The sequence below is a fragment of the Mesoplodon densirostris genome, chromosome 15 (assembly GCF_025265405.1).
Source record: "Mesoplodon densirostris isolate mMesDen1 chromosome 15, mMesDen1 primary haplotype, whole genome shotgun sequence".
Taxonomy (NCBI): domain Eukaryota; kingdom Metazoa; phylum Chordata; class Mammalia; order Artiodactyla; family Ziphiidae; genus Mesoplodon; species Mesoplodon densirostris.
This window is the reverse complement of record NC_082675.1, coordinates 89,681,079-89,708,540: the sequence shown is the minus strand read 5'-3', so window position 1 is coordinate 89,708,540 and position 27,462 is coordinate 89,681,079. Positions and strand designations below refer to the sequence as shown.

General features: G+C 57.6%; 1 protein-coding gene across 5 annotated transcripts in view; it reads right to left on the bottom strand.

The window, feature by feature from the left end:
• Nucleotides 1-509: 509 nt before the first annotated feature.
• Nucleotides 510-27,462, bottom strand: part of CTDP1 (CTD phosphatase subunit 1) — a 46,765-nt gene continuing 19,812 nt past the window's right edge. For 4 of the 5 annotated variants that reach the window (XM_060118679.1, XM_060118681.1, XM_060118680.1 and 1 more), the window contains exons 11-13: nucleotides 17,414-17,576; nucleotides 8,831-8,988; nucleotides 510-1,271 (exon numbers count right to left, since the gene is read on the bottom strand). In XM_060118679.1, coding sequence (XP_059974662.1) covers nucleotides 1,130-1,271; nucleotides 8,831-8,988; nucleotides 17,414-17,576 — 463 coding nt within the window. In that variant the 3' untranslated portion in view covers nucleotides 510-1,129. Of the gene's footprint in view, nucleotides 1,272-8,830; nucleotides 8,989-15,531; nucleotides 16,718-17,413; nucleotides 17,577-27,462 lie in introns of those variants that run through there. The other variant, XM_060118682.1, reaches the window with a different exon arrangement.

Genomic DNA, 27,462 nt, shown 5'->3' with positions numbered 1-27,462 from the left:
AAGGACCAAGGGGCTGTCTCAGACAAGTTCACCAGCATTACCGCCCAGGGGTCTCGGGTCAGCGGTACCGGGTGGGGTCTTCCTGGGGCCGCCCGAGCACACGGGGCCTGTGGGTGAGACCTGGGACCCCAGGGGCGGGACCACGCGTGGCCATGCTGTCTGGCTGACACACCGAATACGATGAGTTTCACACCCTGTCAGCACTGAGTTCCCAGGTCAGAATTGCCTCTGGTTTCCTTGGGTGTCTTAGGTCAAATTTTCATAAATCTAGTGATTAGACGTAACACTGGTCCTTGGCATTCCTAAAGCTTTGGTGCAGTAAGGGAGAGACTAACAGCCACGGACCGGCTTGAGATGATCGTCTGCTTTTCTGTTTCAACGTCCAAGGCCCTGGTCATTCACCCAGGAATCTGCCCCATGAGCTCCCTGGAGGGGAGCAGGACAGGGCAGCTCACCCACGCACGTGGTGCGAGAGCTGGATCCCATGAAGAGGGAACGGGGCAGAGAAGACGGCTTACAAAAGGGACTTTTATTAACGGAAAGAAAAATCTGTTCGGTGGGTCACGTATGAAATAGATATACAAAACTTTACATCCGATCTCGCAAAGGAGCCAAAGGCTGCCCGCGAGGGAAGGGCCCTTTGTCCCGGCGCCCGCGAGAGCTGCAGGGCCCTGGGGGCCCCAGGCCTGTCCTCGTCACACGCCGATGCGCGGCCTCGCTTGAGACCTGTGCATGTTCTGGTAGCTTCCATCGTGAAAGAGCAGGAGGACGCTGGGTTGCTGCTGCATCAGCCCTCTGCCTGGTCGGACGCCCAGCCTTCACCCTAAGTAATATGCTGCGGTATTTAAAGGAAAAACACCTCCCCACACCCCCCCTCTTCCTGATAAAAAGCCGCAAACGCCAGTCCCGCTGTGCGGCTCTTCTGGGCTCACCCACCCAGGATCTTTGGCATGGCCACGTTCCCTGCCCCGCTGTCCTTAACAAGTAGGCTTTCTTGCAGTGAAACTTCTAAAAACACCTCTTTATGCAAAACAGTGTGTTTCTGCAGGTGGAGCTCTGCACACAGACATGTCCGACTGGAGGAGGGGCAGCCCCCGGGACGGAGGTGAGTCGAGTGCCCGCCCTGCGGTCACATGAGGTCGCCGAGCTCGGCCTCCAGCGCGGCCGCCATCTCGTCCGCCTCCGAGCTGCCCCCCTCCTCGTCCTCGCAGCTGGACGCTCCGCTGGACTCGCTGGCTGCGTCCTCCTCGTTCAGCTTCCTCTTGTGGCCCCTGCGAGGGAAGCACACGCGCCGTGAGATGCTTGTGGCGCACACGCTCCCCGGCCCCTCGGCCGCTGGCCCCCATGCTTCCGGAACAGCCCTGACAGCACAGGCTGGGCACCAGGGCAGCCTCCGTCTCCAGCAGGGAACGAAATACCCAGGATGTGTGAGGGCGGGAGAGGGAGGGGCCCGGAGCGAGCTCGGGGCTACGGCTGGCACTGGACAAGCCGCTGGGAAGGGAGGTGGGGACAGCCGCCAGCAGACAGGTGTATGTTTTACACTCACGTCTATGAAATCTATTTTGAGTTAACCACTGAGTACATTCCTGACTGTGGGCTACGATTAATTATTCTGCATTTGGACATCATTTTGGACATCAACAGTTTATAGTTGTTGTCGCACCATTTATCGAAAAGAAAAGTTACGTAGGAATATATATACGCGCCCCCCCCACTACTATGGTTTGGGGAAACCTTCTGAAGGGAAGAAACCCCCCAAAAGATTTACCTTTTAGAGACACAAGAGGCATCTCAAGCAGTCACAGACACACACGAGACTGGGAAAATGACGTGCAAGACTATGACGTCTATAACGTAAGACCTATAATACACACAGAAATTTCTACAACAAACAAGGAATAACCTAATTGTGAGAAACACTCCTCAAACAGAAAAGGGCAGTTGGCAGAAAAAAGGGCCAACGAACACTGAAAAAGATACTACTACGTAATTTGAAAAGCGAATCAAGGGGCCAGTCAGGAAGCACATCCAGCGCTCAGGCTGGCAGAAGTCAGAGGAGAGGGACCCCGGCCCCGGAGGGAGCACGTGACCCGAAGGGGAAGCACACGGTTACTGCGACCCAGCGCCGCCCCCTGCTCAGCCGCTCTGGCCTGGCTCATCAGCCCCCGCGGCTGGAGCTGGGCCCCCAGTGGGCGTGAGGACAGGGAAGGGAAAGTAAACCCGAAAGAAACCCCTCGTCTCGGGTCCCGTCGGCACGGGGAGGAGGTCGGTGCAGGAAGGGGGGGCAGCTGGGAAGCGACACGCGGCTGGGAGGGCGCCAGGGTCTGGACAAGAGGACGAAGCCGTGGGGACCTTGTGATGCGCTTTCAGGAGAAACACCGACCAAGGTGGATGCTCGAGCACAGCCACGGCTGGGACGCGGCATCCGGGCCTCGCCAACTCAAGCCAAATCTGAGCAGACGTGCGGCCCAAGGGTGCAGCCCCTCAGACACACTGTAGGGTTAGCTCTGGATTTGCGGGAGATGGTGGAACAAAAGATGGTGTTGAGTGTAATTAATCGGAGGCGCTCACACGATTCCCCTTCGCTGAGCGAACATGACAGATAAACTTAGAAACGACGTGTAGATGGAACGGTTTAGAGAGACTGCTTTCTCCGCTACCGTTCAAACTACTGCAAATAACCGCAATGACAGCCACGCTCCACGGGGCACTGCCCAGCACCGCCTCCCAGGGACAGAACTGGGGGGTCGCGTGTGCACGTGCGTGTGCAGCAGTAACACACACGAGAGCAGAGTCAGCCCCAGGCCTGAGTTGTGCTCAGCTGTGGGGGGCGGGCAGAGGGGGCTGAACCCCGCCTTCCAGGCCACCGCTTGTGGCTGCACCGCCGGCGGCGCTGAGAGCGCGTGGGGACGTGGTCGGTCCTCGAGGCTCCTCCCCGACTGCCCTCTACCTCCGGCGTGTCCCGCCTCCTGGGTGTCCCCGGGGTGGGTGCCGTGCGTGCTGTAAAGCAGATCCCCGTCTTCTGGTCACCGAGGGGACGAGCTTCCAGGAAGCACCAAATACAAGGGCAAAGAGGAGGTGTGCCCGTGACTGGTGAGGAAGCCCCCGGGTCCAGGAAGAGCCGGGCCCTCTGCCTGTGTACAGAGACCCTCATGCACCCCGAGCTGCTTCAACAAGGAAGCTGAAGCTGAGTCCGTGGACGGCACCCGGCTGCGTCGTCCGGGATTGGTGGTCTCCTGCGGGGACGGCTCCACGGGTGGCGCAGGGGGGCCCGGGAGGGACCCTGGGGCAGGAGAAGTGCAGGCCCCTAGAAGGCTGATCCTGGGGCGTCCTGTTGATAAAACCTCCTGCACTGCATCTGGAGACCCCGCTGCAGGGCAGCCTTTCGGGACAGCATGGGCTGCACAGGGTGTCCCCCCCGCCCCCCAGGGAGATGCCAGCTGACAGCTAGGCAGGACCCCACGGCTGTCGCAGCCTCTGTGCAGAGAGACAAATATCGACTGTGCTGAAACCCGGCTGGCCCTGCGGGAGAGACTCTGGGGGCTCGGTGTCCACTCGTGCAGCCGTGTCCAGGGGCCTGGGGACCAGGGTCGGGGGCCACAGTGATAGTGCCTTGTGCTGGGAAGAGCAAAACCTTCAGTCTCGGTTAAATGATGTTTGGAGTGTTCCTATATCCAACACGACTGAGTTTTAGTAATTAAAAATCACCTCAAAGACTGGACATAGCTCCAAGTCGTGGTTAATAAACGCCTAAAATTGATACCAGCTTCCTTTCGTCTCAGCAGAACGTGCAATAACTGTATTTTGTTTTCACAACCAACAACACAGCCCCCTAGAAAAATGCTAACAGATTTAATTTGGGGAAAATTTAAGGCTCAAGAATCAGCTCAGATTCAACGTGGAAAAAAGCAAGAACGTGAACAGGAACATAAATCACGTATGTACGTTTCCTCCCTCACGTCCCAGCCTCTGAGCTCTTTGCTGTAAAGAGGCACGTGGATCCGCACCTGAAGTCTGCTGTTTAATAAGGTGCACAATTATTTTAGCAACTACGGCAAATAAACACACATTATTATTTTATACCGGTGTCTAACCAACAAGATCAAACAATCCATAACGCATTTATTTTTCCAACTGCTGGTTACAACCAGCTTGGTAATTTTGGCAGAAAGATAAAGAACAGAGCAGCACGGCAGGTGGTAAGGTCACTATTTTCCCTAACAAAAGCTGTTTCAGGTACGTGTGTGCATGTGTCCATGTGCGTGCAGGGGAGTACCTGCCCTGGGGTGTGGAAGGCCATCCGGACCCCGAGGCAGACAGGACGCGCGTGGGTTCCTGCCTGCCCTGACCGGTCACGACAGCGGAGGCTCTGCTGCTTCTTCAAAGAGGTGCACGTGTAGGTCACTGTAACACAACACCGGGCTCCAGGGCGTGTGATCAGGTCAGAGCCACAGGGCGAGAGGGCATGTTCCAAGGAAAAATCGTACGGGCCACATCTGTTCAACTGTTTCTGAAAAGCCTGAGAACTCAGGTGACATCACCTATTTTGAGACAAAGGGGTCTTCTGACCCCTGTCCTGGTCTTGGCTTCCTGCATCTTCGCCGTGAAGCGTGCAGATGGGGACCTCTGAGCTGACCCGGGGAGGGTCCTGAGCTCCCGGGATGTGTCAGATGACGTTCCCCGTCATTCGGGAAGGTGCCAGTCATCACGTCCCCGGCAGTCCTGCCACGTGTGCCCGGAGGGCCTGGCGGTGCCGTCTGAGACGCTGTCCCCAGGACCCTTCAGCGGTTCTCAGTCTCCGCGGCTCTGGGAACGTATCCCGTCTGTTCCTCTGATACGCGGTCGCCCTCTCGGGCAGCTCCTCTGGCCTCTTCTGTCTTGTCTGTGGATCATTCTTCTGTCTCTCTGATGTCTCGTGATTCTTTTTGCTGGAAACTGGACCTTTTAGTTACTGCATTGCAGCCACTCCGGGCCCTGGTCTCCCCTCCCCCCAGGGCTGGGCTGTTCTGGTGAAGCTGCCGCACCGGCACCGCCCCCCCACCCAACAGCGCAACGTCTCTGGGGTCCAGCCTTGGGTGCGGGCTCAGCGCAGGGAGAAAGGTACACACAACTAAAACAGCGCTGCTTTTTATCCATCACGCTGCAGCGGCCAGAAGCCGTCACGAAGCACCGTATCAGGGAGGGTGGGGGACAGCCAGCCCTCTCACCATCGGCACGACCCTCCACGGTCGGAGGGCAACTCGAAGCAGCAGCTACCAGGTCAAGTGCGAAGGGCTTCCGACCTCGGTGATTCCGCCTTCAGAAATCGACCGTGTGTGATGACCTCGCACACGCAAGGGGCTGGGGCACCAGGTGTCACCACGGTGCTGCTGGCTATGCAGGTTAAACATCACAAATCAACACACGAATCGACGGGAAGCCACGTGTCCACACAACAAAAGGGCAGCTCCTCAGCCACAGCCTGGGGAATTTACAACCTGAACCAAGCACCTTGGTCCCAGGGTCACCAGCTGGCAGCGCAGACAGAAGGTGTCTGACGGCAAAGCAGCGACAGGGTGGAGAGGTGGAGGGCTGGCTGAGAAGCGGCCTTCGGGCTCCACCCCGGCAGCAGAGCTGGGTCTGCTCTGGTCACAAACACCAGGCCCACGTCTCCTCCATCTTTAGAGATGACCAACCTCCCCAGCGCAGTAAAGACAGCCTTGCCTAGGCGACCGCCCAGCACTGAGAACAGCTCTCACGCGTGACGGCCTCTGCACACCTTCGCACCGTCTGTCTGCATGCTCGGCTGGGACCCCGGCCACCGCGGCCCTGTGGAGAAGGGGAAGCGGCAGCAGAAGGACCGGGCGGTGGGAGCCCGGGACCCGGGTCAGCAGTTCAGCCTTTAGAAGCGGAGTGATGCTCCTGACTAGTTCACCACGGGACCGGGTGGGCTGGGGAAGGTGCTGAGACTAAACTCTCGGGCACTTAGACAACGGTCTTCGGGGAGGGAGAGCTGGCTTCCGCTGGCCAAGCCTACGCCCACGACACGAGACCCCAGGCCGAGTCTCCACATCGCGCGTCTCCTGCGAGTGGTGGGGACAGGGCGGCGTCTCCAATGCCTGCGGACGTCTCGTCTGGCAAGTGCCTGCCAAATGGCCCTGACTTCTTACTCGGGGATTTACCTCAAGGAGCGGAAGCGCCCCTCGAGCTGCCGTGTGTAAAACAGGCGCCTGACGTCTGTTCATTTGAAAGAGGAATGGATCGGTTCTCAGTGGACAAGCCGAAACCCCACCCCGTCCTTCCATCAGAAGTCACCTTCAAGTTCCAGTGACATCAAGATCCCATAGAAGAGCCCGGCCACTCAGGCTGGCAGGACATGCTGCCAGAGCTCGGGAGAAACCAGGCTGCGACCCAGGGCGCAAGGCGCCACCGCTCGCGGCAAAGGCCACGGACCGAAATGTTCCGCAGGCAAGAAACAAACCCCCAAACATGTCTGAATTAATTTCAAGTAAAAACGCTACTATGGGAAAATCCAAAGTGTCCACACTTCTATAGCTAGAGCCCACTGACAAGAATGAAACATGTGCGAAAACCACATTCGCCAACTTCTGGGCAGAGAAAGGGATGAGCTCCCGAGCCCGATCACGGCGCCTCAGCCCCGACGCAGGGCAGACTCGACGTCGCGTACAGGGAGACGCCGAGCGGCGGAGGGGCAGGCGGGGGCAGGAGCAAGGGTCTCTGGCCACCCAGGGGGAGGCGGCATCTGGGTGCACCCTGGGCTTTGTCCTCATCTCAGATTCCCACACCGCGGAGGTCAGGCCGCACAGCACGGTGTGAAACAGCAGCTGCAGTGAGGATGGTGAGGAGACCGGGGCCGGGTGGGGGGGCTCCTGAGCAACCCCCGCCCGCCCCACGCCGGCCCAGCGCGGACCACAGCCCCGGGCCAGGCCACCGGCCCTGGCGCTGGACTCCCTGGCACCGTGCAGGGCTGAGAGGAGCCGCAGTGGACGCAGGCCACACGCCTCTGGCCCCGATGGCAGGACCAAACCACCGCAGGCAAGGCTTTCCCCGCGTGGCCCGGAGCTACTTCACGTGTGGGCAGATGATTCCGTGGAGACAAAGCAGGACGCTGGCCCCAGGACTCTGGCCCGTCCTGCCCAGTCTTAGAGAAAAGGCTCTGTGTCTTTCTCTTCACTTGGCGGAGAAAACAGAATCAGGCATGCAGAGCAGCCCGGCAGCACTGGAGCCGGGGTTCTGGGGTGGCCTCCTCAGAGAGGCCCCAGGTCCCCACGTCCCTCGAGAGCCCCACGGGACCCTCACGCTGAGCTGAAGACGCAGCTGAGTCAAACAACTGTGTAAGGCAGGGGTCTCTGACCCCTGGGCCTCGGACTGTTCCGTGGCCTGTTAGGAACTGGGCCTCATGGGAGGAGGCGAGTGGCGGGCGAGCGAAGCTCCATCTGTATTTACAGCCGCTCCCCGTCGCTCGTATCACTGCCGGATCAGCGGTGACATTAGATTCTCGAGGGGGGTGAACGCTGCGGAGAACTGCGCACGCGGGGGATCTTGGCTGCACGCTCCTTATGAGAATCTAATGCCTGGTGATCTGGGGTGGAGCTGAGGTGGTGATGCTGGGACCCACTGGGGAGCGGCTGCAAATACAGATTCTCATTGGCAGGGAGGTCTGGCTGCACAGAGACCATAATAAATCAGTGGCTCGCAGACTCATATCAAAACCCTATCAGTGAGTGGCAGGTGAAAACAAGCTCGGGGCTCCCACTGAGTCTGCACTATGGTGAGCTGTGTAATTACTTCATCATACGTAACAATGTAATAATAATAGAAACAGAGTACACAATAAACGTGATGCCTGAATCATCCCGGAAGAAACCACCCCTCCCCTACCACAGGTTTGATCCCTGGCTGGGGAACTAAGATCCCACATGCTGCGAGGTACGGCTCAAACAAAACAAAACAAAACAAAACACACATATATACGTACATACCAATAAGTAAATAAAGTAAAATACAATAAAATAAAAAGGAAAGCACCATCGTACCGTCCTACCTGATTTAGCGTCAGCACTTACAGTCCTGACAAGCTGAGTAACCCCGAGAGCAGACACTGGTGTTGGCAGCTGCCCTCGGCCCACGCCCTGCACACGCGTGAGGTCACGCGGGGTCCAGTTCTCACCACAACCTGCCTACGAACACTCGAAACCCTGGGAAGACCAACGCCCCCCCCCCCAGGGGCTGCGAACACTGCGCAGCTGGACACAGAGCACGGGGCCGCCATGGGTGGACAGCACGCTGCTCCTGGCCGTGTCCCGTCCTGGGTCCACACACAGCAGCCCTCCAGACATGAGCGGGGACTCAGGGAGAGGAGCCCCACCGCAGGCTCCTGGGCCGCTGGGACCACACCTGGGCACGCACCACCACCTACAACAGACACTGTGCGCTCCGTGAAGTGGAAGTGTTACATCTGCCCAAGTGGTGACGGAATCATGAACAACTTGATAAAAATCGAGGGCACCACAAATGTAATATTCTAAACAACCTGTAACATGCTTTGTATGTTCAGAAACAGGACAGTGACCTTTGTCCTCTCAGGACCACCCAGACCGACATCTTTAGGTCTCTTACCCCCTTCACTATTGCCTTGGAAATGATACCCGCACACCATGGTCCGTAACAACACTGGGAAGATACAACAGGATAACAAGAGCGCACCGGTCAACACGGAAGGCGTCTGGCGCTCGCGGGTCAGCGCACAGGCCCCCCCTCACCTGGGCCCCCTGCGCCTCCCAGCCCCTCCCCTGCACCTGCACCCCCCTCCTCTCCTGGGCCCCCTCACCTGGGCCCCCGGCCGTCTGCTGCACTCCTCTCGGTGGGTGGCGCGGACCTGAGCGTGGGCGGCCCGGGCCTCGGTCCCCGCTCCCGGGCCTCCGGGTCTCCCGGCTTCTTCTTCTCGCTGTCACTGTCATCGCTGCCCTCTCCTAGGATGTCATCCACCTGACAAAGGGCCAAGAGTCAGCACGAGATCACCTTTCTGAAGAATCCACGCAACGGCCCCTCCCCCGGGAGTGACACCACAGCAGATTTCTGCACGGGCCCCGCTTCCGGCGACCAAGCACGCAGGACACCTCGTAAAGCTCCAACACGGGGCCCGCCGCGAGACGGATGCTTACAACCAGCACCGAGGAGCGTGGACAAGGCCCACGGGGTGGATGACGGGAGGCAGAGGCGGCCCGGGCCGTCCCTCCTCCGCGCCCACCTCGCCGGATCCTGGGACCCACGCGGCCGCGTGGCGGGTGCCTGCCTGTCTGTCTTCTCTGACAGACCTCAGGCTTAACTGTTCACAGACACGGCAAGGGAGGGTGGTTGGGGGGCAGGGGGCAGGGGGCAGGGCCCCGACGACAGCTGACGCCCACGACGGAGGACGGGCCCACGTTTCCTGAACATGGACCCGCCAGCACATTTTCCAGGGAGGAGCAGAGACCCCGTGTCCCGTCAGCTAGAGTAACTACGTTCTTATGGCCTCAGAGCGGGGTCAGCACTTAACAAGTCTGATCTGTGACGCAGCTTCACGTGTGCGAAGCGACAAGAGGTCTGCTCATCGGGCTCTGCCCCCGGCTCCCAGCCAGAGCCCCCAACCCCCCTTAGTCTCCTGGACGAGGGAACACCTTTGCTCTAATGAGGCGACCGTGGGGGACTCTGGGGTGGGGCTGGTCACACCCAGAAGCACCAGCGGATGAGCGGCCTGGACCTTTCTGCCCCACCCCACCCCCAGGACGCCCCCCTAGAACCCCCAAGGCACAGGGCTCGGGAGCTTCTGGCCGGGACCCTCCCGACCTCACCCGTGTGCCCTTCACCCGCTGCCAGTCAGGCCTCGACCGCGTGCCCGATTCCGCGTTTCCCAAGTTCTCAGCCGTCCCGGCAGGGCTGTGGGAACCGACAGGCGGCCGGCTGGTCAGAAGGACACGTGACAACCCGGGACCGCCCATTTACGACCGCGTCTGGCGCCGGGGAGTCCCGTGGGCCGTGCGCATCCTGTGTTTCTCGACTGCTGGCTGCGGCTGCGGGTGAAGGTCTCAGGGCAAAGCCAGGTGGGCACTGCCACACCCCTTGTCAACCGAGCAAGAGCGACCGTCCACCAAACGCTCAGGGAACGACCCCCTGCGGCTCCAGCACAGCAAGGCTGGAACCCAGCTAACAGCCAGCACTCGAGGGCCGCGCGGCATATGAGAGACAGAGGGCGGCCGGCGGGGGTGACGAGGGCTGCGCCCACGCGGGCTCTTGGGCATTTTGAACTTTAAACTACGGGGCGGGATGGCTACTTTATCAAGCTCAGAAAACACGCCAAGGAAGGAAGGCTGTTAGGTGGACTTCACTCACGGGAGCTCCGACTTCTTCCAGCAAACCACCCACTTCTGAGCCCCGAGTCAGGGAGGCTCCCGTGGGGCCCAGAACCCAGGACGACCAGGGGATGCCCCCTCGGCGCCCCTCCCACGCCCGCAGCACCCTCCTGGGTGTGTGCCCTGCACACCTGCTGCTCCCCATGGCTCTACTGGGCCCGCTTCCCTGTGAGAGTCGTGGACTCGCAGTGCACGGCAGGGACACCTCGGGGAAGGCACCGGAAACGGGACAGAACGGGTGTCAACCCTCTGATTAAATTCCAGGGGAGGGGGGGACACCCCCTCTACAGAGCAGCTCTGACCAGCGACCACCAGCCACACCCTGAGCGCTCAGGCCAAGGTTGACGTCTTTGAACCACTGTATCCAATCTGAAATCTATCAACACGCCGTTTAGGGAGGAACGATGCACAGGGACCTCCAAAGTTAAAATGCGGAAACATTTTAATTGACAGTTAAAGTGCTGGCTTTATCGTCAGGGGTCACAAGATCTTCACACGTAATATACCCTCTCGGGTTAAACTAAAGGCACTTAACAAAAAGCATCTAATTGTATTAATTCTACCAGGTTACTGGCACTTACACTTCACTGGTCTATTTAGTTGGCTGTACTTAACTTCATTTTGATAAGCAAACCTCCTCTTGTCAAATTCTGCTCTGAAAAGACTTCAGGTCTTTAACTCTGCATCCCATCTTTGCAGGGGAAAAGAAAGAACTAAAAGAAGTCAATCGTTTAAAATCTGCCCGAACCACACAATCTCAGCAGCTCAGAGACTGCGGGGCGACCCCAGCCTGGGCCGCGTGCTGGGCCCCCCACGAAGGGCTCGCGCCTCGGTGGCGTTAGCACCAGGCCTGGCGGACAGCGCGGGCTCATCCCGCAGGAGGTCTGGTTTCATCTAGACCCTGCTTGGTGTGCTCCCCCCAGCTTCCCTCACATAAAGTTCTGTATGAGGACAACTCTGCACTTCCTGAAAAACAGGGATCTGTAATGAACCATTCACTTCGTAAATGTTGTTTTAAAAATGCTTGTGTAAATATTTAAAAATCTTAATTAAGGGAAAATCTAAAAGCAAGTACGTGAAGAGAAATACAAAGTTCACTTTTTCCTCAAGTACTGAAAGCTCCCAAAGGGCAAGAGCACGAATGACATCAAATGCTCTTGGGAATGTTTCCATCCATCGACTTGGAAGATGCAGAATCACGAAGACTTAGTAAAACTCATCTCAGCTTCTGACCCGTGGAAGCGAGGCAGACGGGGAAGGAACAGAAGAAACAGAAACAGAGCAAGTCCAGGCCGAGAACGGCCACAGGGGACACGGCCTCGTCCCAGCCCTGGGCCCAGCACTTTCTTCTCACCATTCTGTTACTCTGCCTGCAGAGGGAGGGAAGCTGATGCAGCGAGGGCCGTGCGCAGAGCACGAGTGAGCGGCTCTAACCACTGACAGCGCCGCCTGTGCAGAGGACGCGCCTCCAAGGACCACGTGCGTGAACTCTACGCTCTGGTCTCCGGCAGCGCTCTCCGGGTGAGGTAGAAATGGCGCACCTGAGGGGCCTTTACACCAAGGCCAACGTACTCCTCTCTTGGCCAGAAGAACCAACGTCCTGGTCACTCTCCTTGGTAGGCTGCATTCTCACGAAATAAAACCGGAAGCACTGCTGGGCCTATTAAACTTACCTTTCTCCAATGACGTTCCCGTAACGTGGAGAAGGGGACCAGAAGGCAGCCGTGCACACACCCGCGTGGTTGACCCTCGTCTAGACTTCACGCTTCAGGCGGACACCGCCAGAGTCTGCTGTCCCCTCGGCGGCCACGGAGGGGACGCTCTCCTGGGGCCCACAGAGCCCTGTGTTCCACAGGAAGCGCCCCGGTGGCCAGGCCTCGGGCAGCCATCTGCCCCCGACGGTCCCCGCATGCTTGGCACCCACCTGCCCCCCACGGGCCGGCCCAGCAGAGTCTGCGGAACAGGCCCTCTGGGACGTGAGAGCCAGGCTAGGACGCGCCTCTACCTCACTATCGGCTTACTAACGTGCTGTTTCCGTGCGTGCGTTATCTTCAACCTCAAGTATTTATCCTAAAGCCCAACGTGTGGTACCTCAAAACACCTGGCGTCCATGACAGCGACTGCGGGGCTGCCCACCTCCTGACACCCAGATGGCACGGCACGGCGGTGAGACATGCTGACGTTGGGAGCCTGTTCCCCACACTGACCCTGACGGCCCGCCCGGGAGCACCCGCCCCGCCTCAGGCTCGGATACAGTCCCGAGAAGAGAACCGACCTCACACGGGTGTCGAGGCTGACCGGGCTGCACAGAAACGGGACCACAGGGCGAGCCAGGCCAAGCAAAAGGGCCGAAGACAAAAGGAGGAGAAGATTCAGGTGGTCGTGAAAACAAAGCATTAAACCTCTGCAGATACGTGCTGCTCCTAAAACACGCAGTAAGAACCCCCAGTACCCGAGAAACGCGTGCTCTGGCCTCACATCAGCTCAGGTTAGCCCACACACGGCGGCAGGAGGGCAAGCGGGCGTCAACCCCGACCCCCTACCCGTGACCATCTGTGTCCCGCTGAGCTGGCCTTTCCCACAGCCCGCTTCCATCCCAGGGGAGAAGGAGCCTGGACGTCGTGACCACCTTTGAAGAAATTCCACAACTGGCCAAACTAGTTTATGCCATCAAGGGCAGTAAATTTAAGTCTTCCACCAAATGTGAGGTTTTCAGCCATTATCTCCCCAAGTATTTTTTCTGCACCGATCTCTCCCTCTTATCAGCTCAGACGACACAAACATTCAACTTCTGATTTGACCCCGGTGTCCCTGAGACTCTGACCCCCCTGCCCGGTCTGTTTTCCTGTTGTTCCTCAGGGTGATTCCTAGAACCCTGTCTTCAAGTTCACTTAATCCTTCCTCGACACTCCCGTCACCAGGGGTCCTCCTGGTGAATTTCAGGGCATCTGCCTGAGCGTGTGTCCAGTCCTGATGTTTCCACGTGGTTCTTCTTCGTGGTCTGCACTCTCTTCAAGGCTGTGCCTCTCCCAATGGCCATGGCCACGGCCACGGCCGCTGCTGCAGTACTGGTCTGACGACCCCAACGCCTGGGCTACCCGGGTAGGCGCCTGCTGTCACTCTCCTGGGAACCGCCCGTTCCTGTGTTCGCATGTTGAGTAACTGTTAAATCGTGTGCTGGACATCCTGAATATCATGTCTTGGTAGGAGCTCTGGAGAACGGGGTTTTGTGTTTTAGCAGGTAACCAGCCCAGTCAGGCTAAGATGGAAAGTTCTGTCCTGCCGGCCGTGGACCGTGACGTGAGTTTCACGCCTTTGCAGTGCTGTCCGCCCCACACCCAGCACGACTGGGATCGACTTCTAACAAATAGTCGAAGACAAAAGAAGTGGGAGGAGCAGAAACGGAGCCGGAAGCCAAGGCAGCACACGGGACACGCGCACACACACGCCAGCACACGCGGGCCACCGCAGAGCGAGAGTAGCGCAGGAAGGTGGCAGAGGAGGAAGGTATGCCGTGCGCTCAGCGCGCCTGCAGGCGTGAGATGCAGCCGTGTCAAGTGCGCCAGAGGAAGAGTGCAACCCTGTACTGGCCAGGGCCACACGGGCGCCGTCCACACGCACCCACATCTGCTCCCCCAACACGTGCACCGCTTGTGCATCGTGCTAACTGTGCACCTCCAGCTGAGCAGACGCCGCACGGCAGGCGCTGTGAGAACTTTCCACGCTTTTCTTATGCATCTGCTAGTAACAAAAACACATGCTGACGGAACTGATCACCAGCAAAAACATGCTGTGAGAAGACGCCACCGCCTCTGGGAAGCGACAGCTTTATGGCAACCATGCAGAATGGAAATCACATCAATCCTACGAATCATCGTAATTTGCGGAAAGAATCACGAATGCGCTAACGGCCCTGACTTTTGAACACAAACTCAAACACTGCTGGACACGCCTGCTCCAGCCTCCCAGCTCCCTAAAGCTGGGTCTTCGAGTAGCTTCTGGGATCACCTGGCTTCTTCTCAATGTTTTGAAGCTCGTGGAAAATGCGCCTCTTATTCATAACATAATCCTCACAAGACAGTGTTTGCTGCCAGCACAGAGCGCACCCGCTGGCAGGGGTGGGATAAGCAACTCTGCAGATCTCCCTGGGGCAACAGCCCCGTGATGCGTGCAGCAAAAGGGACCACGGTAGTGAGGGCAGCAGGCTGAAACTGCCACCCACGTGTGCAGCGGTGGCCTCTCGGGGTCAAGTCACCACCTTCGGACACGTTGGTTACTGCGTATCAGAGGCTTTAACCCGCCAGATAGCAAACCTGTGCCTGAGGTCTCAGTTTCTCCAGTGAGACGTGTTAATGTCCATGGATGGGAAACGAGACAGGACTTCCTCGCTGTGCTGACGGATGGTGCTCGCTGGTCCACACAGACCCACATATCAACAGAAACAAAGCACGCCCCCAAACTGTCACATAACGTCAACCTCCTCCTCGACAGAGGCTGCCGCGGTGCTGAAAGGGAACTGCTGCCCGACGTCCGCACGCGGGCTGCACGCGTGGAGGCCACACCCTCACCGCTTCCGCCTGAACCGTGGCAGACGGGGAGTTGCTGAGCCTCTACTCAGCAAACAGCTTTTTCACATGAACCAAAATACACAAATACAACCATCTGGCATCAACACGACAAAGACAGCGGTGATCACACCAAACGTGGGTATACTTCTGCTTCTTTGAAAAAGGCAACGAGGAGGTTCTGCTCAGATTCTGGGTCTGCAAAGATGCTCATCTGAAACGCCCGCCTGCGCGTGGTGTGTTACAAGGACAGAGGCTTCCCTCATCAGGTTTAGGTGCAAGCTGCGAGTACAGAACACCTTGCTGCTGGTGAGATGTGCCTTTGGTGAGAGGAGCTGACCCTGGAAATGAAGGGTTCCGGGCGGCTGGGGGCTGGGAGAGGCGTCTGTGCTTGGGACGCCCTGGCTGGGGAGCCCCCAGACATGGTCCTCAAAGTGTAGAGCAGACAAGCACCTGTCGCTGCCAGTCCGGGCCCATCTGCAGAGCCCCCTCTGGTGGAGTAAACTACAACTACAACAGGCTCAGAGCCACCGCCCAAATGAGCACCCAGGCAGCACCCTCTTCAGTAGTCCTGTTTCCCTGAACTTTAAGGACAGGGAACACCTCTCTGGCCTCAACCGCCTGCTGCGGCTCCACGGGGGCCTCCCGCCCTTCGTGCGGCCCTGGGGACCACAGCCTGGCCTCCTCTGGGCAGAGCTGCAGGTGGTGGCCATGGTCTCTGGCCAGCTCTGTCCAGCCTCGAATCCTAAAGCCCCACACGGCCCCCGCCCTGCCATGCAGGGAAGATGGAGAGCCGGGTGCCCGCTCCCCTGGTAATCTGGCGCCCGGCACTGACTGAGCGGTCTCTCTGGGGCCCAGATGTCACCGGGAATCGAGCAGGACCCCCTGAGCACAGCTGGACACCAACCCCTGGTTCCCTCATTTATAAAACGACAGCCATGTTTGCTGGAATCCCAAGTCCAGGATTTCTCTCTCCTTCAAAACCTTTCTTCCTGAAGAGCCAAAACTAAGGTTTTAAGGCTAATTTTCATTTCTGAAAGAAAAGCCAGGTTTCAGAGTGACGGGAAGTGTATTTAACACTGTTATTTCATGTTAAGATTTTGACACCCTTTGATGTGCAACAAACAAGTAGCAAAATCGTCGCCACTGCCTGACAAACTGAACCGGGTCTCTGCAGGTGTCCAGCAGGGAACCCACCCTGTCCACCTGGGAGGACTGGGGCAAGGGGGTGGGCAGGAGGAGAGCAGTGAGTGTCCAGCTGTCCCCCGCCAACCGCCAGCAGGGAGCATCCCTCATGTAGAACAAGGAACATCCTTGATCAAGAAGACAGGCTTATGGCTAAAAAAATTTTTCTAGGAGAAAACATTTTTATGAACAAACCCCAGCAGTGTACTGGCTAAATGCTCAAAAAGGCAGAAAATGGCAAACAGAGAAATTCGGCACATCTGAAAGCAGGTTTAAGCGTCACGGGATAAATTATCGTCTGAAGATGATGGTCTGAGTTGCTGGTAGGATTCTATACTGAATATAACATTCTTCTGCTACCGCTGGAAGTACGCTGAAACGCATCTCTGTCCTCAGGGCTGTCCCTGGCGTCCACGGTGGTCCGAGGACGACTTCTGTCTGCGCAGTATGAGTGGCCGAGTGGCCGCGGGAGCTGTCTGTCTCTAAGACGCAGATCCGAGGGCCGGATGGGTGTCGGTCCTGATCCGGGCCCAGCTCCGTTTAGTGGGACGTGAGGTGTGGTGTCCACAGTGGTGCCTGCGTAGAACGGCAGCCCCAGAGCCATGCTGCCCAAGCCACCTTCCACAGGCTGGGGCCTTCTCTGAGGGGCCTGACCTAGGATGGACGAGGGGCACACAGGCCCTGGGGCAGGCACGGGACACAGGGCAGGCTGGTGGGCGCTCCCACTGCTTCCCTCGTGGGCCAGAGACAAACAGCTGACTTGCAAAATTATCTATAGTTTAGTTTTGTTCTGGTCCTAAGGAGAATCCCCTCTGTATTTAATCTTCACTTCAAAAGGGATTCTGGGTCCTATTATCATTATTCCCACGATTAAGCATTTGGAAAAAAACACCACTTCTACCCACGTTGCCTGAAACCTGTTAGTGGTGTAACAGCCAATTCCCAGTCATGATCTGGGTGTGTTTCAAAACCTACGTGCAACCTGAGAGGGCAGAGGGTGTCTTGACCTGGGCCCTGCGGACGCGGGGGCCGCCCGGGCACTGTAGGCTGCTTGGCGGCTCCCCTGGCACCCACCCACTCGACGCCAGGGGCCCCCTTATTAGCGACACCGCCAGACACCGCCGTGGGCCTCGGGGTGGAAGGGGGAGGTCAGGCCCGTCGGCGCAGAAAACTGCCGTCCATGTTGCCAGTACAACAACTGGTCGCTTCCTGCTGTTGTCACCGCCTCTCCCACACGTCCCGTGGAGACCAGAAGGCCGGGCCGGGGCTCACCTCCTTGTCCATACTCTCCAAGTCCTCCTTACACAGCGTGTACAGCGGCATGGTCTCCGACATGCTGGGCTGGCGCTTCCTTCTAGAAGGACCAGGCTGCTCTCCGTCTTGATTAGCTGGCAAGTCTTCACCAAACATCTGCTGGTGATGTGGCTGAATCGCTCTGAAAGGAATTTCACAGGCCCCATATGAGGAAAGTTGGTCTGAGGTCACCTTTCCAGCCCTGAATCAGATTCCCGATTCTCGGGATAGGCGCGCGCGCGCGCGCGCGCGCACACACACACACACACACACACACACACACACACACACACGATATCTCAGCTGTGGAAACACACGCTGTCTCGTGGACGGTACCTACTCAGGCTTGATATGGGTTTGTTTACGAAACCAAATCCCTGCTGGTCCAGCCAGGCTGTGGGCCAGTCAGGCTTGCCCTTCTTTGGGCTAAAAGTGAACACTTAGCTCACCCCATCAACAAACCGCACTGTCCAGAGCATCCGCCTGGCGCGATGCATTTGAGAACAAAGGGCAAAGGTGAAGAGAGACGGTGAACTCTTGCCCAGAAACGAGCCGGAGGGCTGTTTATCCTCAGAGTAAGATCAAGCAGCCGTAAGATTTCAAGAAACAAACCATTTCTATATCATCCAGGCTATAAAAGTAGAAATAACGTGATGGTGAATTTAAGACACAGAGTGCCCTGCGTTGTAGTGAAAGTCCATCCGCCCACAGAGGGCAGGAACGTTCAGGGTCATGCGTGTGGTTTTATTAAACTATTAAATATCAACACTGCATGAGGAACCAGCCTTCTGTTCCCAGAATGCTTCTGTCCTGGAGCCGAGCCCCAGGCTGGCGTGACAGTGACTGTCCTCTGAGCTACCCTCTCCGTTCCACCTGGAACAGACCCCGGAGCACCCCTGTCCCCCGCACACGCTCCCAGCCTGTGTCAGTGCCCATGACGGCCTCAGAACTTAAGGGGCTTCGTGAAGCAGGTGGCCGTGCCTTCCTTTGGAGCTGGCCAGGGCACCTCACGGCCACCAGGAAACTGAAGACGACGTAGCAAAACCTTGTTACTCTGAAGAAAAATGGTGGTAATAATAAGTCTGAGTCACAAAACTGAAAGGAAGCAACTGTACTGGGCTAACCACACACTATCTGACGTGGTTAAGATCTCTGACCCAGAAACATGAAGGACCACCTAGAAGTAGACTTCCGAAGTCAGACTCTGTCCCCAGCCTCTCGACGGCCCGCCCGCCTTGCCCGCCTCCACGTACTCGTGCGGCTTAAGGGCTTCCTGTCCTGTCTTCTGACCTGGGCATCAGGCTACACTTCAGCCCACCCCCCCTCACCGTCACCCCACCGCCCGGGGCTCCTCTTACGAACACGGAAAACGGCAGAAGTACCTTTGTACTAGCTAGCACAGCCGCCCTTCAGACCCAGAACGGGGAAGGTGAGAACACGTGCACCCCCTATGGAGGGCTCATGGGCCCGGGGGCCCACTGGTCCTCAAGGCAGCGGGCTGTGGGCTCGGCCTGAGCTGTGCACAAGCACCTGAAAAGGCAGGATGTTCTTCCACGTGGAAGATGCTGAAAATCGGCCACCACGCTCGGGGGCTCCTGAGAACCCCCTCAGGGCATTTGCAAGACCCTCCCTCTTCTAGAGACACACCGGGCGTCCCCACCGGACGGCAGGTCACACCAGGCGGACCAGGAGGCAGGTGGGAATCCCGTCTTCCGCGAAGCCAGAGAGATTCGCAGAAATGCAGACGAGCCGCCCTTCTCATTCCATTTCTTTTCGATTTGGAGAAGAGCTATTCTTCGTTAAAACAGTGTTAACGGGCAGTGGTTTATTGCTCTTCTGAGATGAATGAAAAGCAAGTACGTTACAGGCACCTCTGTTTTGCTTTCTAACCTGGTGAACACCAGGCTATGAAGCCCCCAGGACCGACAGCTGGAGGCCCAGCTCACAGCCCCCCGCCGCCTGCCTGCGCGTCTCCCCCCAACGGGAACGTCGCTGCGAGACGCGATCAAGCAGATTCCCTGTGGCTTCTGAATCGGCTCCGCACGCACAGCCCGAGCCCCAGGCCCCACGGTGGCTTCTCTGGTGCTTCCCGCTGCTCATCCTGGGAACCGGCAACTGGACACACCCACGGGCAGGCCCGGCTCGTGAGCGGCCGCCGCCGCCGCCGCCGGCACAGGACCGGGCAGCAACCCTGCCTGCTGCCTTGCCTCGCCCCACCGCGCCGGGGCCGGGCCCTCCTCCCAGCCAGCGGCCACGGAGCCGGCGGCAGAGTCGCTGGCAGAGCAGAGGCTTCTCGCCTGGAGGAAGCTCCTGAGCAGTTTTCTTTCTATGGGTCATGCTTCCACGGTCCAGTGTGTGGACCCTGCCTGGTCCTACGTTTCCTAAGCAGGTCCGTGACGCGCTGCAGTGTCAGTGGAGCGCGCCCACCTGCCAAAGCCGGGAGGCGTCAGGCTGTCGTGGACCCCGTGCCAAGGCTGCCTGGCAGCAACACCGACCCCCAGGCCGGCGTCAGCGGAGGCCGAGTGGGACCCTGGACTTCTTGTGCCCCTGCCCGGCAGGGGTTAGGAGGTGTCTTATAACCTCAGCTGCGCGAGCACAGCCTGCGAACGCCAGCTCAACAGAAGGCTTCAGCAAGGTCCAGACTCTCAGAAAGAGACCTGTCTCCAGGTTTCAACTGAAAACCACCTGTCACACCAAGAGCCAGGAAGATCTCCAACTGACTGAAAAAAGACAATCAGGGGGTGTCAACTGAGGTGGCCGGAATGACAGAATGGTCTGACGAAGGTTCCAAAGTATCCGCAAGAAAAAGAGATGCTTCAATAAGCAACTACGAGCACACTTGAAACAAATGAAAGAAACAAAGAGCCTCAAGGATGAGACAGAAACTAAAAGAACCCAATGGAAATGTTAGAAGTGAAAACAAACAAAAACATGCACTGGGTGGGCTCAGTATCGCGACGGAGCGGACAAAGGGAAGGAAATCTGAATCTGAAGACACCCTAGAAAGTTCTCCATGTAAACGACAGGAAACAGACTGAAGAGGAAAAACGCACACAGCCTCAGGCCCACGGGACGAGAGTGAGAGTCCACGTTCATGTCACTGGTGCCCGAGAAGGAGAGGAGAAACACGCAGAGCTGAAAAAGTACTTGAAGAATAATGGCCGGAAAGAAATGCCCCAAATTTGGCAAAAAAGACGTGAAACTTTCAGATTCGAGACTCTTAAGTGAATCCACAACAGGATAAATACCCACATCCATATTAAGACACATAACCATCAAATTTGCAATTCAAGACAAGGAAAAAAAATCTTGAAAGCAGCGAGAGAAATGCTACTCCAGTTACAAGCGAAATGCGACTCAAGTAACAGGCCAAAGAAGAAAAACTGCGTGAGCTTGAGGTCAACACAGATAAAGCGATGAAGAAATTCAACACCCATTCACGGTGAAACACAGGGAAGACAGGAATCCAAGGAGGAGCAGCTACAGAAACTCGCGGCCGACACCACATGTGACGGTGAGAGGCTCAACATTTTCACCCTCAGACTAAGAAAAAGGCAAAAATGCCCACCAACCACTGGAAGAGACACAGGACCCAGGAACGGACCCACAGTAATACGGTCCCGAGTCCAACAAAGGTGCAGAACAAGCCCACGGAGGAAAGAGGGCCTTGCCCACAAACGGCCCCACCCTCAAACCTCTCACGTTAGGCCAAAACTCACTCGAAACGGACCACGGACTTAAATACAATACGTGAAACTACCAGGATCCAGGCCAGGCAGGGTCCACAGAGTTGACACCGAAGCATGACTCACGCAAAGACAACCAGTCAGAGAACCTCCCCCAAATGAGAAACGTCTGTTCTGCCAACGACTCTGTTACGAGGGTGGAAGGCATCCCCAGAGCACGAGAAGCTTCCACAAGGCTCGCAACTGACGAAGGACAAGGACCTGAGACACCCTAAGGGCCTCGAACGCACGGGCAGGCGACGGGACAGCTCGCTGAGGAGCCTCCACAGAGGCAAAGGGCCGTGAGAAAGGGTGAGCATGAAACCACACGTCCCACAGCCTCAGGGCGGCTCAAGGGGAAGCGGGGGCACCAGATGCAGAGAAACAATGTCCCCCACCCGCTGGTGGGGACGTAAAAGGTACCACCACTGCAGAAAAAAACGGATGGCTTCTTGTAAGACTAAACACACTCACTGTACAACTCAGCAGTCCCACTCCTGGGCACCGATTCAGGAGAAACAGAGACATACACAGACGTTTACAACAGCGGCGGCCGTATCAGTAACAATCCAGAGCTGGACACACCCCAGATGACCTTCGGCGGGTGAAGGCCACAGAAGCCATGGTACCTCTGACCACGAAACACTCCTCAGCAGCGGACACGGCCACATCGGGGCAGAATCTCCAGGGAACTGTGCTGAGTGGAGCTGCACGCCGCGTGACTCCACTTACTCCCTGTTCTTGGGCTGACGGGAGTACAGGGACAGAGACGGGCCAGTGGTGGCCGGGTTAGGCTTGGGGGTGGGGCTGGGAGGGCTGGAGGTGGGCCGGGGGGCCCTGGGGGGGATGGATGGTATGTCTGGACCAGGCCAGGGTCGGCGTCCCAGCTCGAGACTGGCTGCACCCGACAGCCGGTTCTGTGAGATGACGTCAATGGGGGAAGCGGGTTAACGGTCCCTGGGATCGGTGTTATTCCTGACAACTGTCTGTGAGTCTAGGATTGTCTCAAAATAAAACCTTTACTTAAGAAAACAAAACGTCCACAACTTATAGCACACAACAAACAATGGGTAAATGAAAAGGAATTCGGAATTTCAGTGGCTGTCCGTGCAGGGAGATGCATTTCGGTGCACGATGCCGGGAAGCCCGGGGCCCCTCGCGGCCCGCTGTGTCCGCGAAGGGTGCTGCCCCCGCCCTGCACCTCTCACCCTCAGACACCCCTCTGAGGTCGTCGCCTGCGGGAAGCCCAGTTTGGGCTCAGTGACCCCCTTGGAGCCACGCCTGTTGCAGGGCCCTAGCTCAGGGGGGCTCTGAACTGAAGCCGCCTGGGACCGACAGAGCCCAGCGACTGCTCTCAGCTCCACAGTCCACACCCTGACAGCATTCCTCGTGCAGAAATCCCGTGAGGGGGAGCTCCGCCCCACGTTCCCCAGGGACCTCTGACTCCAAGCCCCACGGAGGGCCAGCACCCTAGCCCAGAACCAGAATAGCAAAGCAGGAACTAGAGAGCCTTACAACTCCCAGATGAGCACTGGCAACAATGTAACGACTGACAGCTCCAGGTGCCCTGTCACGATAGGGTCTGTGGGGTTCCGGGCTCAGAACACCGCTGAGACGCCACCCTTGGGGGAGGGGGCCCCTGCTCCTGCCCTCTGCACACGGTGGGTGAGGGGCCACTCCAGGAAGCAGGACCAGCAAAGGGCCGACCGGCCCAGCGGGGTGGCCGGTGCAGGGCCGGGGGCCCAGGGCTCAAGGGCGCGGCCGTGTGGATGGATGGATAAGGCACAGACGGGGCTGGGTGCGCCCTGCCGCCAGCGAAGCGGGAAGGAAGGGCCTGCTCGGTGCCCGTCCCCTCAGAGTTGTGCTTTTTTCTTATACAAACTGGTCCTTTCATCAGTTCTGAACGCAGAACTGTCAACAAGCTGTACCAACATTCATCAACGTCAGGAGAACATGCAGTTTCCCATACATACAAGCAAGGCGAGAAAGAGTATACTGAGCGCGACAAAGATCATCCAGAAAGCGCATCCCGGCCTCCCGCCGTGGTCCGTCGTCATCAGGACCAGGCACTGGTCTGGGTGACTGCCCCTTACAAAACCTACAGCACGGCCAGCAGGCTTAGTGAGTCACAGTAACGCTCTTTTGTGTACCTAGGCAGTCTGATAATTACCAAAAAAATTTAATATTTTGGTGAAATTCACACCTCCAAGTCCAAAAAAGCACAAATTTCCTCCAAAGTCAGGTCACTAGAATAAACTACAGCCCGACGCGTGTATTTTCCATAGAAAAGCTGGGCAGAGCTGGAACACTGTGATGTCACTTGAAACTGAATTACCGCTGTTCACGTACATCTGCACATCTGAGAACAAGTATGTGGTGACCTGTCGCCTGTTATTAGTGTCGTACGGTGAAAGGCGCACTCTCCCCGCACCCTCGGGTCTGTGCTCAGACGGCACTCAAGCACTTCTTCTCCTCGGAGAAATCCCAAGCCTGCTGCCCCTGTCTTCCACCGAGGCTTAATCATCGGAAAACCAGTTTTGTACCTAGTTTTTAAACATTCCAAACAGTTTAAGACAATGTGCTTTTGTTCTTCACATATCAGAGAAATAAATCAATGTGTGCTTTTATTTTCAATGGTAAGAAAGCAGATTCTAAAACCAGGAGCAGCTCCGGTAAAGCTCAGGACACTACTGACTTCGTGATGCTTGAAATTACGTAACCGTTACTGTAAAATTGCACTTCTGTGCCATTTTAACGCACAGATCTTTCCTGTCGGTGTGCTTCTGACTCAAATTACAAATCTACAGACCATCCCCTGGAACAGAAACGCGACCACACAACCAGCGAGACCGCAGTGAAACGTGACTCTCTGAAGAGGGGCCCAGGTTGCTGCTGGTACGGCCCATCCGTTGTGTTCTGTTCCCTCATCTCAAGTGTCAGGGACCATAGCGTCGTTTTACTCCAGGTGATGCCCATCTAAGCGAATCTAGGCAGCGACCATCGCCAGGCAGCCTAGGGAGGCTTGTCAACTCTGCTAAAGGCCGGAAGTTGACTGAGCCAAACGAAGACCACCACAGAACCTCCTCCTGCAAACCGGAAATGCTCTCATCTCTGTGGCTGTGTCATCACTCCTCTCATCCGCGTTGGAAACCCCAGACTCATCACAGGCCCGTCCCCTCCCAGGTCCACCCCTACTGGGCAGGGGCACCCGCACTGGGGCATGGGCACCTTGCACCCACCTGCTGCTCTCAGGCCTCTGTGTCCGATCACGACAGTGGCCACACGGATGTGACCTGGGAAACAAGGAAGCATCAGGGCGCACTTCCTGAAGGAGCTGCTCGCGGAGATGCCCGTCACCGCCCACCTCCCCCCACTGTTTATACACCCTCCTCCACGAGCCAGAGGGGCGGGGCCCCAGCCCCCCGCAAAGCGCAGGGCTGGACGCTCGGAGGGGCCTCAAGACACCTTCCCATCAACTGCACCTCACCCAGCACCGCGTCCGAGCCCTCGGCGTTTCCGCTGCCTGCAGGTCCCGAGTCCAGTCGGGAGGCGCTCCGGGTGGGCGGCCAGCTCACCGCGGGTGCCCTCGCGTCCGGCGCAGCCAGCTTTCTTGGGACACCTTCCCGAGCCCAGGCAGGGCAGGTGAAGCGGCCACCCCGGGCATCGCCCCGCCCTCGCCGCACAGGCAGCGGGGACCCCGACCACACACGGGCTTTGTCTCGGCGCGCGTCTTCCCTGCGCGCTCCTCGGTCCGTGACGGCGGCTGCCAGCCCGGGCCCCGCGTCACAGCGGTGGCTTCCCTGAACCTGCTGTCACTGCTTCCTCCCAGGATGCCACCAACAGCCGTGTTTTCCGTTGCTTAAAATATAACCAGGCCTCCGAAGCCCGACGGACAGAGCCTCCCAACCCGGGGAAGGCGCGGCCGCTGCAGGAGGGCCGCGGGCGTCCAGCCCCGCCTCGTCCTGGTGCCCGCCCTGCTCCCTGGAGGCCCGCACACGGGGGTCCCGGTCCCTCCCAGTTCCACCCACACGTGCACGGCCGGAGCCGTGCTCAAGGCCTACCTTCTCTTACTTAGGTGACCTTATTTTCCATTAATTTATTAGCCCTAACATACTCGTGACAGTCCAACAACAGCTTGCTTTAATTCTTTTGCTATATAGAAACGTTAAAGTTTAAGAGGTAAAAAGCAGCCATGTAGTTACACGTAACATAGCAGGGTACAATTATAAAATCACTTAATAGTATGATATGATATCGATATACCACTAATATTAGCACTAATTGACATTATATAACATATATAGCATCGTGTAACAGATACCTCAAACAGGCTTTCTCTGTCTGGTTTTAAGAAGGTTATGTGTTCTGCTTTCCTCCATCAACTGGCCTGTGGACGCCGAGCTCCGGGATGTGAGTGCTTGTTCCCTGTGGGCTGGGGAACTTCCACGCTGACCTGCCCACCCACCCCTCCTCTCCTCTGGGGTCTCGTGGGTCCCCATGTCTACCCTGTCCCATTCCTGCCTTTGGGCACCCAGTCTGCATATTTTCCATGGGCCGTCTTCCGTTTAATTTTAGGCTTTGTGTTTTTCAGTTCTAGAACAGCCATTAGATTATTTTCAAAGCATTTTCAAAGGCTGCAATCCTCTGTTGAGATTCTCCACCTTTTCGCCTGTTTTAACGCCTGTCCTTTCTTTCGCCTTATTGACAGGGTAGTCACCGTTCTCTGAAGGCTCCTAAGATCCCAGGAGCCTGTACGGTCTGGGACTCCAGGGCCCCTGGGCTCCCCGTCTACTCTCCCCTCCGAGATCTGTTCCGATGGCCTCAAACCCCCACCTCGTCTCAGAGCCGGGGAGGCACTGCCTCAGGCTCGGCTTTGCCCACCAGTCACACAGGACGGGGCCCTCGGGGACCAACTGTGCCGGATGCTGGCTGATACCTTCAAGTGGCCGTGCAACACGTTCTACGCAGCCTTCTGGTTCCCTTCCGCAGGAGGGTTAATCCAATCCGAGCAGCGCCACGTCGCCAGGACCAGAAACCCTCCCCTGGAGGGTGCTGATCTCAAGCCCGCGCTCACTCTGGGGTGGACTCCCGAGCCAGAGCCGGTCCTCAGTGGACGCTGCCGGGAGCTGCTGCGCCGTGCTGTCCACAGCCCTCAAGCACGAGTGGGCGGGCAGGCTCAGTGCAGCACTGGACCACCACGTCTAAACCTTCTGCTGGTTGAAGATGTGAGAAGCAGCAGCCGGCACTGCCGCCCAGCCTGGCCACCACCTGCTGGCCCCGCGTCCCCTCCCGGGAGCACGTGGAATGCAGCTACCCCCGCCCCACTGCCTGTCCTGGCTCCGCAGGGCCCGGCGTCCTGAGCTCACGCAGGTCCCCGCCCGTCCCCCAGCGGCTCCAGGGCTGCGTGTCCCTCACGCCGCGATGTCGGCCTCCCTCTGAGCACATGCCTCACGCTCTAACTCAGGGTGTCTGGCGGCCTCTGATGTAACCTCGCTGGAAGCTCTCTTAAAATCTCCGCTAACCCTTACCCTGTCCTCGAGGCCTGGCCGTGTCTGCCTCGGGAGCCCTGTGCTTGCTGCAGACCCTGGGCCCACGTCCTGCCTGGGCTGGGTCCCCCTCAAGGTGTGTCCCGCACACCCATCGGGCTTACTTTCACGTAGAGGGACCTCAGAAATCGGGGTGATCTCAACACGAACAGCTCAGAGTCAGGACGAACGCACGACAAACACACCAGGTGGTGACAAGCGGGACATCCTTAACAACCCCAGGCCTACACACGTGAGGAGTTCAAGGCATGCGTGACAGGCTAGGTTTAGAGAAACAAGCCACCTGTGAGATTCTTCTGGACAGTAAAATACAGAGCTACCAAACAAAACTCAAACTGTTTGTAGGATGACACGCCTGAGTTGCTCTAAATACTGAAGCACTTCTGCGCTGACGGCACATCCTCTGCAAGCACGGGCCAAGTCCATCACGTGCTTCAGCATGACCTCTACTCAACCAGCAACCCGCTTAGCTGCTGCTCTGGCGACAGAGGATGCCCAAGCATCGGCTCTACGTCCAGAAGGATCTGACAGTGAAGCGGCAATTATAAACATCTGGGCCATAAACATTCACTATAAAGAAAAAATCCCAGCAACCCACGTATTCAAATGAGGATGAAGAACCAGCATAGCTCGGTAACAACCATGGGACCCGGAGCCAGCCAGGCGTCTCCTCCTGCATCCAAGTGGTGGCGTCGCCTACCTTCCAGCAAACGTTTCCCAGAAGGGACAGTGACAAAGCTTCCAAAACCCAGTAAGG